General features: G+C 42.6%; 1 protein-coding gene across 1 annotated transcript in view; it reads right to left on the bottom strand.

The window, feature by feature from the left end:
* DLC1 (DLC1 Rho GTPase activating protein) overlaps positions 1-15,359 on the bottom strand; it is a 705,112-nt gene that overhangs the window by 616,548 nt on the left and 73,205 nt on the right. Inside the window, exon 2 of the mRNA XM_077279712.1 lies at positions 12,034-13,069. Coding sequence (XP_077135827.1) covers positions 12,034-13,011 — 978 coding nt within the window. The 5' untranslated portion in view covers positions 13,012-13,069. The remainder of the gene's footprint in view (positions 1-12,033; positions 13,070-15,359) is intronic.

Here is a 15,359-nt window from a genome sequence, read left to right as displayed (position 1 = left end):
ACATAGAGACCAGACACAAGGGTAATAGATGATTTTGCCTAAGAAATCTTACAATCAAGGAAGAAACATAGTGGATACAAAAAGTAAGTGTAAAGTCTGTCTGAGGTCGACAGCTCAAGAAAGGCCGTACTGGGCCCCGGGCCATCAAGGGAGGCCGCCATGACGGGGTCACGTGCGAGCAGCAGTGCCACAGGGGGGTTAATAGGCAGTATGGGGTTAACATGGGCTGCGTTGTGAGTTTTTGAATTGGGGAGGGGGAGGGATCAAATAGGGGAGGATAGGAGGAGCTTTGGGCTGAGAGCCTGTTAGGCGGGTAAAGAAGAAACCACCAATTCCAAGTCATTCATTTCACTGGAATGTTCTCTCACTTGCCTGTTTGTGAGCGAACGAAGCTCCCACCCACCCTCCCTTATTTTCTAGGTTGAAAATATTTTGTAATGTTGTTTGTCGGGGTTGTTAACGGCATTTATGTTAAATGGTGAATGGTAATTTCTGTCATAGCAGTGAGGCGGGGGAGGGAGGTCCTCGAAGTTGGTGGCGGATTGCAGGGGGGGATCTCTATTGGTCCTGGACTCCCCCAGAGTGGATTATGAGTGGATGTGGTCGATCAGTCGGTGGAACGGATAATTATGGGACTTGGTATTTGTTGGTTTTGGCCGGGCTGGTCATTAGCTGCCCCCGAGCTGGTGCTTTGTGGCTGGGGGTAAGACTAAGCCTGGAGGCCAAAAGGAATATTAAAGGGGAACATTGGAAATCCTTAATTTGGGGCTTCGAGGACCACCCCTTCCGAGTTTGGGTTGTTGTTTTATTTTTGTAATTGTATGTTAATAAAAAGGCTGCTGTGGCCATTTAATCCAAAAAGCTGGTGTGATGTCATTTTTGGGTATTACAACTAATGTTATTATAGGGTGGGGGTGGTAGAGATAAAAGGTTTTGGGAGTAAGGGTATAGTCATCAGAGGCGCTTGTGAGTCAAGTGTACCCCACTCGTCATGAATAATATCACAAACATACTCAGCACTAGCCATTTTGTCTAGCAGATCCCAGAAGAATACCAGCCACCACTCTTAAATCACCATGCAGGGATCTGGACTTACAATGGGCCCCCATGGGTTGCATTCATAGAGTAGCTGCTGGCTGGGTGAGTGAGCCTGCAGCAAGGACAGTAAAGTAAAGGGTCAGTACCTGCAACAGAATCAGGACAGAAACCCAAGGGAACAAAGTAGACGCTGGAATTGTGAGTCACAGGAGTTGAATAGCAGGAGATTAGTCAAAAGCAACATTAGGCAGACACTGATATAGTCAGGACAAAAATAGAAGTGGCTCACAGGACTCCAATATTGGACAATGACAAAGAGCACATATTATTATTATTATTATTATTATTATTATTATTATTATTTATTTAGCACCATTGATTCCATGGTGCTGTACATGAGAAGGGGTTACATACAGATATCACTCACAGTAAGCAAACTAACAATGACAGACTGATACAGACCTAAAACTGACCTGCCATTATGATTCTCCAGGTTCATAGACACAAAATATGTCTAGGTTCTCTTTTATCTAAGTGGTGAAAAAAAATTCCAAAGTTTGTAAAAAAAAAAAAAAAAAAGTTGCCATATTCCAAGACCCGTAGTGTCTCTATTTTTTGTGATCTGGGGTCGGGTGAGGGCTTATTTTTTGCGTGCCGAGCTGATGTTTTCAATGATACCATTTTGGTGCAGATACGTTATTTTGATCGCCCTTTATTGCATTTTATTGCAATGTTGCAGTGACAAAAAAAAATGTAATTCTGCCGTTTCTAATTTTTTTCTCACTACGCCATTTACCGATTTGATTAATTTTTTTATATTGATAGATCGGGTGATTCTGAACGTGGTGATACCAAATATGTGTAGGTTTGATTTTTTTTAATTGTTTTATTTTGAATGGGGCAAAAAAGGGGTGATTTGAACTTTTAGATGTTTCATTTTTTTAAATATTTTTAAAAACATTTTTTTTTACTTTTTACATGCTTCAGTAGCCTTCATGGGAGGCTAGAAGCTGCACTTGTCTGATCGCCTCTGATACAAAGAGCAGGGCTGCCTCATTGCTCTATGTATCAGAAATGCTCACTTGCTATGAACGCCGACCACTAGGTGGCACTCATAGCAATTCAGCAATGACAACCACAGGGGTTATGTGACACAGGTGCCGTTGGGGGGAGGAAAGGACGCGCTTCCTGCGCGTCCATGTTAAATGCTGCTGTCAGAGTTTGACATCGGCATTTAACATGTTAATAGCTACACCCGTGGCTGTTCTGGGCACATGTCAGCTGTTCAGATCAGCTGTCATGTCCTGGAAAAGGTGTGGGCTCACCACCGGAGCCCGTGCCAAATGGAGAGAGACGTCCAATGACGGACTGTGTTAAGGGGTTAAAGCCTGTTTAAGGAATTGGTTTATCTGAGTCATGTGACCCTTGTTTCTATGCACTGCTTAAAGGCAGAGGGGCCGGGAAATCACAGACAGGGAGGAGAAGACCCGGTGCACAGTCCAGCCCTTGTGCACCGAAATCTAAATAGCAGAAAACTTCAAATGGTGATTAAAGGGAAACTGTCAGCAGGATTGTGCACAGTAACCTCCACACAGTGTCAGGTCGGCGCCGTTATACTGATTACAGTGATATCTTGGTTAATGAAATCCGTCTTGTGGTTGTTGGTTAATCTTTATTTTCAGTTTTCGGTTATTGATATGCTCGTGCCCCGGGGCGGCCTGTGGGGGTCTTCATGTGGTGCTCTGATTAGGTATTCATAATGCAGACTGCTGACAGGTCACTGATCCCTCACTGACCTGCCCCCTAGTTTACATAATGAATATTGTGACTACATACATATACAAAGCATAATCACATGAGTACTGTGGTTATTATTAATGTGGTTGAGATTATCCTGATATTAAAAAAAAAAAAATCCATTTGAAAAGCGATCTCCAATAGCTGCTATTGTGCAAGCTCTGGCAATGCCATCTTGGATGAGGAATTTTGTTTTTCCTCTAGCAAGATGGTGCCACCGGCGCCTGCGCAATAGCAGCAATCGGATTGCCTCTCTATACATTGATAGCTGCTACTGCAAAAATACTCAGCTTCAAAAACTCACCAAAAACTCATCATGGAAACTTCATCTTAGACGTTGTGCAGCAAGATCCTATTAATTTACAAGATTTTACAAACAGAATAAAATGGTTTCCCATGTATTTTGAATATATATTGCCATTTATTCTTCTTTCTAAGACTATGACTCTGATAACCTCAAATGAGGATATTTGCAGAATAATACATAGATTTCCATGTATGGCCTATGAAAATGATGTAGCGGTATAGTCTAGACAAACTTGGCAGGGGTTTGGAAACACTTAATACACTGCCAAAAATGTATAGATGGTAGATGTATTTAAGGTTACAGGATAAAACGGTCTGGCAGGCATTCTGAGGACATATATTCGGAAGAAATATTTTAGCTGTGTTGGGTTATGGGACCTTATAAAAAAGTATGCATAAGAAATATGGTTCAGATAATACAAACCAGCCTTTTAGAAACTTGGACCTCTCTCGTACAACTTAAGAATTGACAAGGCAGAATTGCCCAAGTGCTTCACAAGCAAATCCTGTGGATACCATACAGCACTGCATTTTCTCTCCTCCACTGATCTCTGACCCCTGAAATCAATGCAGGAAGAGAAATCTAATTGCTACCCGCTATAATCACTTCTCCAGAAATAATGACTTGTAGAGCTCAGTGATGGGATGTGTAATGTATCATCAGGAAATGGCTGGTTTACATATCACTTACGAACTTACGGAAGTTTGGAATCGCAATGAAATGCATTTGTCTCTATCAAGATCTCATAAAGGCAAAAAAAAATCTAAAATGAAGATATTCAGTTTTAAAATATTTAAAATTAAGTGCCTTTCATTAGGTTGCAAGGCTCCCAGGCAATGAAGGGCATAACTTGACCTCCAATTATGTAGAAGAAGAACCTTTGTGCAACATCAATCATAAGGGCCTAAGTGCAAATACTACCTCAGCACTCAAATAGGTTCACCCTTGAGTGCAATGACACTGGTAAAAAAAGGACACTTTTATTTAAATAGTAGACATTTTCTATAACTGTATGGGTGCTTTCACAAAAAGGGCAGAAGTAATGAAGTAATCATTACTTCATCCAGGGTCCATTAGAGTAAGATGTGCCAAATTCACTTTTGACACGCAAATGCTAATGAATTTGGTTAATCTTCAAGCTGTCAATCTACTATAAGTTATACTACTCTTAGGCTGGAGTCACACTAAATGTATGAGAAATCTGTCCGAATCTCCCTGCCGAAAGTCGCATGAGTGTAATGCGAGTGTCATGCAACTACAATCCAATTTTTCACAACTAGCATCCGATTTACATTCCTATGCAGTGCAATTGCTATCTGATTGCATTGCGATTTCAACATGAACTTTTACATACAGCAATTCTCTGTCATTTACACATCGTTTTCAAATGAAATATTTGTCAAAACATACACACACGCGCACACACATATACAGTGCCTTGCGAAAGTATTCGGCCCCCTTGAACTTCTCAACCTTTTCCCACATATCATGCTTCAAACATGAAGATACCAAATGTAAATTTTTGGTGAAGAATCTGTAAGAGGGTGAACTGTAGTCCCACTGAGAGGGCACTAGGACCCTGTGGTTTTTGCTTGCTGCAGCAGAGAACAGACCCTGCAAAACTCCCGGAGACAATGTGTGCTGGGGGGTGGGGTCTGGTGTCTCGTGTGTAAAGTGAAACAAGGAAGGGAGAGCTGAGAGAGAAAGGCGGGAAGAAAAGGCAGAAGCTGCAGTGACATCTTAAAAGAGACTGTGTGTGGATTTACTGCGAGTGTGTTTGGAGGCAAAGAAGCTTTTGAGAGACTTTTGTTGCTAGCGTTTCCTGGAGAAGAGCTAACCCTTTATCTAAGAAAAGACTGAGACTTTACTACAAACCCAGTACGTATTTGGAAGTCTGTGATTCCCTGTGCATTGAGTGAAGAAACAAGTCTGGACAGACTGCTGATACAGAGACGGACGGGTTGTTGTGGAAGCATTCCTAGGAGCTACAGAAGAAGAGACAACATCGTGAGGCCACTAACTAAGTCCCCGGCGTTTGGGCTCGGCATCGCCTACAAGACAAGAGGAGCTTGCTGTAACTTATTGGCGCTGAAGATATGGACTGGCTGCAGCCTGTGCAGATTCCTGCCTGAGAGGAGATCTATCTCAGGATACGGTACCAATAGTTATAGATACCCGGGTATCCCTGCTCAGAGTGTTTAATTGTGACTTTAGAGGTGTATCTTATATTAGAGTTGTGTAAGTTATACTCAGTGTGCCGTTCCAGGGGCTCCCTTGTTAACACTACATTCAATTTACACTTGTTCCTGTTTTTGGTTGCCCTGTTAGGTAAATTTCTTACTAGTCTGTTGTAGCATACAGTTCTCAGGAGACCTTGGAGTGGCACAGTGATTTCAGCTGCTGCTGAGCTGGTGTATATTTGGGGTACATCTGCCTTAATATTCTCCATATTACCTTTATTATTTTGCCTTTGACGTAGTGTTGAGCATTCCGATACCGCAAGTATCGGGTATCGGCCGATACTTGCGGGTATTGGAATTCTGATACCGAGATCCGATACTTTTGTGGTATCGGGTATCGGTATCGAAACAACACTAATGTGTAAAATTAAGAATGAAAATAAAAAATATTGCTATACTCACCTCTCCGACGCAGCCTGGACCTCACCGAGGGAACCGGCAGCGTTCTTTGCTTAAAATGCGCGCTTTTACTTCCTTCCGTGACGTCACGGCTTGTGATTGGTCGCGTGCCGCCCATGTGGCCGCGACGCGACCAATCACAGCAAGCCGTGACGTAATTTTCAGGTCCTCAATGCCTAATTCTAGGCATTCAGGAATTTAAAATTACGTTCCGGCTTGTGATTGGTCGCGTCGCGGTCACATGGGCGACGCGACCAATCACAAGCCGTGACGTCACGGGAGGCAGGAGACGCGCGCATTTTTAAAATTACGTCACGGCTTGTGATTGGTTGCGTGCCGCCCATGTGACCGCGACGCGACCAATCACAGCAAGCCGTGACGTAATTTCAGGTCCTCAATGCAGAAATAGACATCAGGACCTGAAATTACGTCACGGCTTGCTGTGATTGGTCGCGTCGCGGCCACATGGGCGGCACGCGACCAATCACAAGCCGTGACGTCACGGAAGGAAGTAAAAGCGCGCATTTTAAGCAAAGAACGCTGCCGGTTCCCTCGGTGAGGTCCAGGCTGCGTCGGAGAGGTGAGTATAGCAATATTTTTTATTTTAATTCTTTCTTTTACACATTAATATGGATCCCAGGGCCTGAAGGAGAGTTTCCTCTCCTTCAGACCCTGGGAACCATCAGGGATACCGTCCGATACTTGAGTCCCATTGACTTGTATTGGTATCGGGTATCGGTATCGGATTAGATCCGATACTTTGCCGGTATCGGCCGATACTTTCCGATACCGATACTTTCAAGTATCGGACGGTATCGCTCAACACTACCTTTGAGTAAATACCGTTAGAGATTTCTGCCTTGGTCTTGGTTTGTGACTCACTGGATCTTATTCGGACCTCTGGTCATTACAAATCAACAACAGGTGGAACACAATTGTGAAGTTGAATGAAATTTATTGGTTACTTTTAATTTTTGTGGAAATTCAAAAACTGAAAAGTGGAGCGTGCAATATTATTCTGACCCTTTACTTTCAGTGCAGCAAACTCACTCCAGAAGTTCATTGTGGATCTCTGAATGATCCAATGTTGTCCTAAATGCCTAATGATGATAAATATAATCCACCTGTGTGTAATCAAGTCTCTGTATAAATGCACCTGCTCTGTGATAGTCTCAGGGTTCTGTTTGAAGCACAGAGAGCATCATGAAGACCAAGGAACACAACAGGCAGGTCCGAGATACTGTTGTGGAGAAGTTTAAAGCTGGATTTGGATACAAAATTAATTCCAGAACTTTAAACATCCCAAGGAGCACTGTGCAAGCAATCATATTGAAATGGAAGGAGTATCATACCAAGACCCGGCCATCCCTCTAAACTTTCATCTTAAACAAGTAGAAGACTGATAAGAGATGCAGCCAAGAGGCCCATGATCACTCTGGATGAACGTCAGAGATCTACAGCTGAGGTGGGACAGTCTGTCCATAGGACAACAATCAGTCGTACACTGCACAAATATTGCCTTTATGGAAGAGTGGCAAAAATAAAGCCATTTCTCAAAGATATCCATAAAAAGTGTTGTTCAAGTTTGCAACAAGCCACCTGGGAGACACACCCAACATGTGGAAGAGGGTTCTCTGGTCACATGAAACCTAAATCGAACATTTTGGCAACAATGCCAAACGATATGTTTGGCATAAAAGAAACACAGCTCATCACCCTGAACACACCATCCCCACTGTCACACATGGTGGTGGCAGCATCATGGTTTGGGCCTGCTTTTCTTCTGCAGGGACAGGGAAGATGGTTAAAATTGATGGGAAGATGGCTGGAGCCAAATACAGGACCATTCTTGAAGAAAACCTGTTGGAGTCTGCAAAAGACCTGAGACTGGGATGGAGATTTGTCTACCAACAAATCCCAAACATAAAGCAAAATCTTCAATGGAATGGTTCACAAATAAACATATCCATGTGTTAGAATGGCCAAGTCAAAGTCCAGACCTCAATCCAATCCAATCGAAAATATGTGGAAAGAGCTGAAAACTGCTGTTCACAAACGATCTCCATCAAACCTCACTGAGCTCGAGCTGTTTGCCAAGGGAGAATGGGCAAGAATTTCAATATCTCGATGTACAAAACCGATAGAGACATACGCCAAGCGACTTGCAGCTGTAATTGCAGTAAAAGGTGGCGCAACAAAGTATTAAGTTAAAGAGGCCGAATAATATTGCACGCCCCACATTTCAGAATTTCCAGTCTCCTCATCTCGGCATGTTTAGCATGTCCATCTCCACAAGGAGAAACGATACTTCTTGGATAATGGTCTGACGCCTCTCACACAGCCAAACCAGATCTGTGCTTTGCACTGATGAGAAGCAGTACCCCGAAACACAGTGTCTGCAAATTGATATTCTGGTTTGGCTATTATCCTAAGTCATGTGACATGGCTCGTTAAAGGGTCAACATTGACTTGTAGGATTGCTACCTTCCAATAGGTGGCACTAGAGTTCTAGCTCTCTTCCTCTCTGAAGAGACAATTTGCATAATTAGCACAAAAATTTAAAGTAGTCAATACATTTTGTTCAACTTCACAATTGTGTTCCACCTGTTGTTGATTCTTCACCAAAAGTTTACATTTGGTATTGTTACGTGTTATGGAACCCCTCAGCACCCAGAATATGTTGTGCAGTTATATGTATGTATAATAGTGTAGAGATTAAACTGAAAGAATCCATTGTGTCTTTCTGCTGAGACGTCTGGCTTATCAGCAAGAAACTAGAGCAATGTTGACATTTCCTTTTTATGGACGCATTCCTTTTGATAGTGTAACCTTTTACCTACATACTAGAAAGAATACCTCATCATAGTATAGATCTGCTTGTAAAGGAATGTGAAATATAAGCGCTTGTACGCATGTCTGTAAATGTATGTTTTTTTTTTTCTATATAAAGGAGGGGTAAAGTCCAGTGAGTCAGACGCGCTCCTGAGCTTCCCCTGTATATGATCACACAATACTTTGTTTGCGTGTCATTTACCTGGAAGCTTACCTCCAGTAAGCCAGGGACTGAGAAGGACTTAACAATAGGTTCCATGTGAGATGCATGTCCCTAATGCATCAGCCCACAGGCTGCGCCCCTGGGCAGAGGAGACAAGATATCCCCCTTCTGTCCTCCCCACCTTTGTAATTCCCACAGTAAATATCGGCAGGCTCCGGCCACCTGCGGCTATTGTAATGTATGTCTGGCCTGCTGCTTTTCAATTGCCCTGCCCTCTGTATCTGTGTAATATATTCTGTGTCCTGTGAGTAAAGTTTCATCAGACTGGAAATACGTGGAGAAGCAGTGAGCTTTTATATGCGCCCATGTAACCAAGCAATTCCAGCCAACGTTCTTCATTCAGACTCCAGCCAAAGCAGAGTGGACCTCCTGAAACACGGGGTGGTACTGAAAGAGGTACTCCAGCACGGTAGACCCCGTTACAGGTATCTTTATGTTTGAAGCATGATACGTGGGAAAAGGTTGAAAAGTTCAAGGGGGCCGAATACTTTCGCAAGGCACTGTAATTCACACATGACTGCATCAATAAGGTTTTGTCAAAGCCAAATACCAGGAAGTTTTAAAATCAAAGAAGATTGGTTAAAGCATGACACACCAACAAGAGACCAAAAATGCAGCTTCAAAAGCACAGAAAAAAACACATCTAAAAAACTGCACTCAAAAATGCAATAAAAAACATAATTTAATTTACATAATGGGTGCAGAAATTCTGCAACATCAAAAACTCAAGAAAATCTCATCATGGGAATGTAAACTAAAGGAGTCACTGAAAAAACTCATTAAAAAGAATCTGTTAGAAGCAGTGTTGGCATTCAGAACTGTAGATCTACCACACACCTTTATACAGTCTGTTGCTGCATTCCTAGTAAATTAAACTTGTTAATTGCTCTGTCACGCCCAGAGCACTTAAAATTAAATTTGCATTTGAATGAAACAGCGAATTTCGAGAATTCAGCAGTAGATAGAAAATATAAGGCATTAATGAATTTATATATGAACGACCTGCATGTACCTTTATGTGGTTTGGAGGTGAAGTTTGATTTTACTAATATATTCCCTTCAAGGCCTCAATCAGATGTTTGTTTTTTATGTGCATGTTCTATCCATGTTTTTCCAGATACAGTGGGGAAAAAAAGTATTGTCAGCCACCAATTATGCAAGTTCTCCCACTTAAAAAGATAAGAGAGGCCTGCAATTGACATCATAGGTAGACCACAACTATGAGAGTCAAAATGAGAAAACAAATCCAGAAAATCACACTGTCTGATTTGGGAAGATTTATTTTGCAACTTATGGTGGAAAATAAGTATTTGGTCATTAACACAAGTTCATCTCAATATTTTGTTATATATCCTTTGTTGGCAATGACAGTGGTCAAATGTTTTCTGTAAGTCTTCACAAGGTTAGCACACACTGTTGGTGGTATGCTGGCCCATTCCTCCATGCAGATCTCCTCTAGAGCAGTGATTTTTTGGTCCTGTCGCCGGGCAATATGGACTTTCAACTCCCTCCAAAGGTTTTCTGTGGGGTTGAAATCTGGAGACTGGCTAGGCCACTCCAGGACCTTCATATGCTTTTTACGAAGCCACTCCTTCATTTCCTTGGCGGTGTGTTTGGGATTATTGTCATGCTGAAAGACCCATCCACGTTTCAACTTTAATGCCCTTGCTGATGGAAGGAGGTTTGCACTCAAAATTTCACAATATATGGCACCATTCATTCTTTCATGAACACGGATCAGATGTCATGGTCCCTTTGAAGAGAAACAGCCCCAAATCATGATGTTGCCACCCCCATTCTTCACAGTAGGTATGGTGTTCTTTGGATGCAACTCAGCATTCTGTCTCCTCCAAACACGACGAGTTTTGTTTCTACCAAACAGTTCTGCTTTGGTTTCATCAGTCCATATGACATTCTCCCAATACTCTTCTGGATAATCCAAATGCTCTCTAGCAAACTTCATATGGGCCCGGACATGTACTGGCTTAAGTAGGGGGACACGTCTGGCACTGCAGGATCTGAGTCCCTGGCGGCGTAGTGTGTTACTCATGGTAGCCTTTGTTAAGGTAGGCTGAGCTCTATGCAGGTCATTCACTAGGTCCCCCTGTGTGGTTCTGGGATTTTTTCTCATTGTTCTTGTGATCATTTTGACCCCATGGAGTGAGATCTTGCATGGAGCCCCAGATTGAGGGAGATTATCAGTGGTCTTGTATGTCTTCCATTTTCTTATTATTGCTCCCACAGTTGATTTCAAGCTGCTTGCCTATTGCAGATTCAGTCCTCCAAGCCTGCTGCAGGGCTACAATTTTGTTTCTGATGTCCTTCTACAGCTCTTTGGTCTTCACCATAGTGGAGTGTGATTGTTTGAGGTTGTGGACAGGTGTCTTTTATATTGATAACAATAATGAGTGGAGGACAGAGGAGCCTCTTAAAGAAGAAGTTACAGGTCTGTGAGAGCCAGAAATCCTGCATGTTTTTAGGTGACCAAGTGCTTATTTTCCACCATAATAAATAAATCTTGCCAAATCAGACAATGTGATTTTCTGGATTTGTTTTCTCATTTTGACTCTCATAGTTGTGGTCTACCTATGATATCAATTACAGGCCTCTCTCATCTTTTTAAGCTGGAGAACTTGCACAATTGGTAGCTGACTAAATACTTTTTTTTCCCACTGTAGAAAATGTACCCATTATATTCCAACAAGCTGTTTACATGCACAGGATCTTTTTCTGAGTCTAAAAACTACAAAGCATAATAAATAGATGGGCTTCTCTAAACTCTTTGTCGGTGCGCATGGTAGCAAAAACGTCTCACATTATGTTGCCTTGATGTCTTGATATGCGTTGTCCAACACAGTAACATTTTCAGAACGAGACTTGTATTGAAAAGTGACCTCTGCGCAGCTTCATGAACCACTGGAGCTGTGAGCAAGTCAATTTTTGCTAGAGACCAAATGGAGTGATGCTGGAACCGGATGAAGGCAGGTGAGGATCAGACAGGGGCAGGGGACTTAAATTTAAAGCACCACTCCAGAAGTGCAGTAAAAAATGCTGGAGTGCTGCTTTAAGGATTTCACATGCTTTTTAAGTATTGCAACTATGCCAAGTTTTGAGGTAAAAAAGGGACAATATATCAGTGTAATGTAAAAATGCATAAAGGAGGAGATCACAAATGTTAGAGTCAAAATAATTCTTACCTTTTTCCTACGCAGCCTTACTTGATCATACATCCCTTCACAAGTAGCCATATTATCCTTGGTGGGAACAGAGTGGATATCACTTTTTGATCTTAACTCTTTTAATCCATCTTGTGATACATTCAATTCATTATTCACTTCACGGGACTCATAATAGCTGTGATTAACTTGGCATAGTAAGGCTGCATTATGGTAGCTTCTAGTTTGTTGTGATGGCTCCATATGAGAAGATGCACAAGTATCCAAGCTATCAGTAGAATCAAAGCAGACATTTTGCTCACACACAACTTTAGATCCATCAGATTTTCTTCTCTGCTGAGCAATCCGAGCAGAATGCAGCAGCTGTTCACCAGACATATCAGTTTCCTCCAAATTGGTATTTCCTTGTAGCATTTCCTTGAAGGACATTTCATCCAAAGCATTCATATTGTCTGCATTAATTTTATAATTAGTATCTCCCCTCTCATTATCTGTACATTGGTTTTTTTGTACATCATCACGGTTATTGCTGACTTCAAATGTATTGCTCATTTCTTCTTCAAGTAAGGACTTAATCTCCATTCCATCTTGGCTAGACAGAAGTTCCTCCTTCTTAGTCGTGAGTTCTTTTTCATTAGGTGGCAAGAAAATTAATGTTTCCATGCTGGTGTTTGAGGATGAACTGCGATCTTCTGTACTTAGGTTATCATTTTCATCCATCTCCTTCGAGATCTGTTTTTCAACTTCTAAAAAACCAATACATTCCTCTAAATGAGTGCACTTTGATAAAGTCTCCTTTATAGCCTCCTTTCCATGTTCTTCCATAGCTGATTTTAAATTTTCTACTTTAATTCCATGGCAACACAATATTTCACAACCAGAGGTGTTAGAAGACAATCCAATCCATTGAGATACATGATCTTCCCAACTTTTCTTCCGAACAGCTACAGACATGTCACAAAGTAAAGCCCCAGACGAGATTCGTAGACAGAAGATCATGTGATTTTGGTATGGGAATTCCGTGAAGAACTATGCAGTTGACCTGGTGAAGTATCATCTACCAAACAAGAAATTAAATCAGTTAGGGTCTAAATGTTGACAAATGATAAAGAAGCAATACAGCAGTTCTTGTCCGTATGAACAACATGCTTTCTTATACAGTCATAATAGTTTATGCTTGCCAACTTTTGTACAATAGGATCCATTTTATGTAAGTCACAGGGTAACTAATTTCATGCATCTGAATTCTATAAAGTCTCATGACTCTGAACTACTAGTAATGTAATTACGCACTAGAGAATAAACTAGACAACTGAAGGAGCCAATTCCCCCCAGCAGCTACATGAGGCCATTCCACATAAAATTAAGAAAAATGACGTTGTTTGAATAAAATGTGAAGTATTTCCTTAGGATCATACACATGATTGCTGCCTTAGAATATCAATTTTTTTATATTATTATAATTTTTTTATATCATCTTGATTAGATATTTGATTATATCATTATAAAGTTGCGAAGCAACTATATTTGGGAGAATCTGTAACATCCCAGTTAACCAGTGGTTACAGTGATGTTGCCTTCCCTTCGAGGAGGGTGATATCATGCTTGGAGGCAAGATGGACCAGGTAACGCACCCACATTCAACATGTTCTAAATCCAGGCCAGAAGGGGGAGCTCTGAACCCGGATTCAAGGGATGCTTCCATCAGATAGTGATATCCTGGTCTGGAGGAGGAGTTAGGGATTTGGTCCAGGGAGATCAAAGAGAGCAGTCGTTCGGAGGGAGAGGAGACAGGAGGAAGTCTGGAACTGAGAGCACACAACGGAGCCATGCAGCCAGAACTGAGCTGCAGCTCCAGGAAAGGAGGTGAACCCAAGGTGTTGAAAGTTGTGGAGCTACTGAGGAAAGGAGCACAGTGGAGAAGGTAAGGGGCTCAGAGGGGAACTGTGACAGGGCACCCTCAGAGCTGAAGCCCAGGAATTGGGTACCAGGAGCCCAAGGTTGTGTTGTACTCTAGGACACATAGCAGAACCAGAGGGCATAGGACTGTATGTTATTTTCCCACACCACGCCTTGAGGCGAAGCAGCACCTGAAGAGACAGGGTCATGATAGAGACCCTATAAAATGGCTCAAGCTGCCCACCATACAGGCACCTGTCTCAGGACAGGAGGGAGAGGACTTTGCAGCAAGCTACAGGCAGCAGGGACCTCACATACTAGCGTGAGTAGGAAGGCTTAATGACCTCACCTGGGAGAGGGATTCACTATTGCTTGCAGGCCGGCCGGACCATACCATCACCTGTTCCTGGTACCCTGGACTGTGGACTGCTACTGCCAGTAAACCAGATAAAGACTTTACAACCCTGTGTCCTCCACTTATTTGCCGGCATACACCATCCTTGCCCAAACACCTTGGGAGCCCTGGGGACCCTGCTTCACCTGTGGGAAGCATTACCATCTTGCTGCAACAACATCACCCCAGAGGACCCCTTTAAGCAGCATCGGTCCCTTCTGACCAAGAACCACAGGTGGTGTCACGAATAGACTTTATTCCCAAAATCCCTTTAAAAGACCTTTCCCCTTTTACTTGGGTGCCCAGGGTCACGGACCGGGTCGCAGCCACCGTGATATCCCCTTTAAGTGCGACTAGACCTGGTACCGAGTGCCCCAGGCCCTGGCGGGAGTTCCAAATCCAATGGGAAAATTATTTTAAGGAAGCCTGACTTGTTGAAAATGGTGTTTGATCTTCTGGCAAGACGCTATAAAATAAGAGGAGCTGATCAGATTGATTGATAGGAAACGCTTCAGTAAACCTTGCATTTTATTTATCAAAATTCCTGGTTTATGTCTGAGACATGCAGACAAGGATAGAGATAAGGAGCCATGCAGACAAGGATGGGGATGAGGAGCCATGCATACAAGGATGGGGATGAGGAACCATGCATACAATTAGAGGGACAAGGAACCATGCATACAAGGATAGGGATGAGGAACCATGCAGACAGGGATAGAGATGAGGAGCCATGCATACCAGGATAGGTATGAGGAGCCATGTAGACAAGGATGAGGATAAGGAGCCATGCAGACTAGGATGGGGATAAGGAGCCATGTAGACAAGGATGAGGATAAGGAGCCATGCAGACTAGGATGGGGATAAGGAGCCATGCAGACTAGGATGGAGATAAGGAGCCATGGAGACAAAGATGGGGATGAGGAGCCATGCATACAAGGATGGGAATGAGGAACCATGCATACAAGGATGGGGACGAGGAACCATGCATACAAGGAGAGGGACAAGGAACCATGCAGACAGGGATAGGGATGAAGAACCATGCATACAAGGATAG

Source organism: Ranitomeya variabilis, chromosome 1 (assembly GCF_051348905.1).
Source record: "Ranitomeya variabilis isolate aRanVar5 chromosome 1, aRanVar5.hap1, whole genome shotgun sequence".
NCBI classification, from domain to species: Eukaryota; Metazoa; Chordata; class Amphibia; order Anura; family Dendrobatidae; genus Ranitomeya; species Ranitomeya variabilis.
This window is presented reverse-complemented; position numbering and strand designations above follow the sequence as displayed.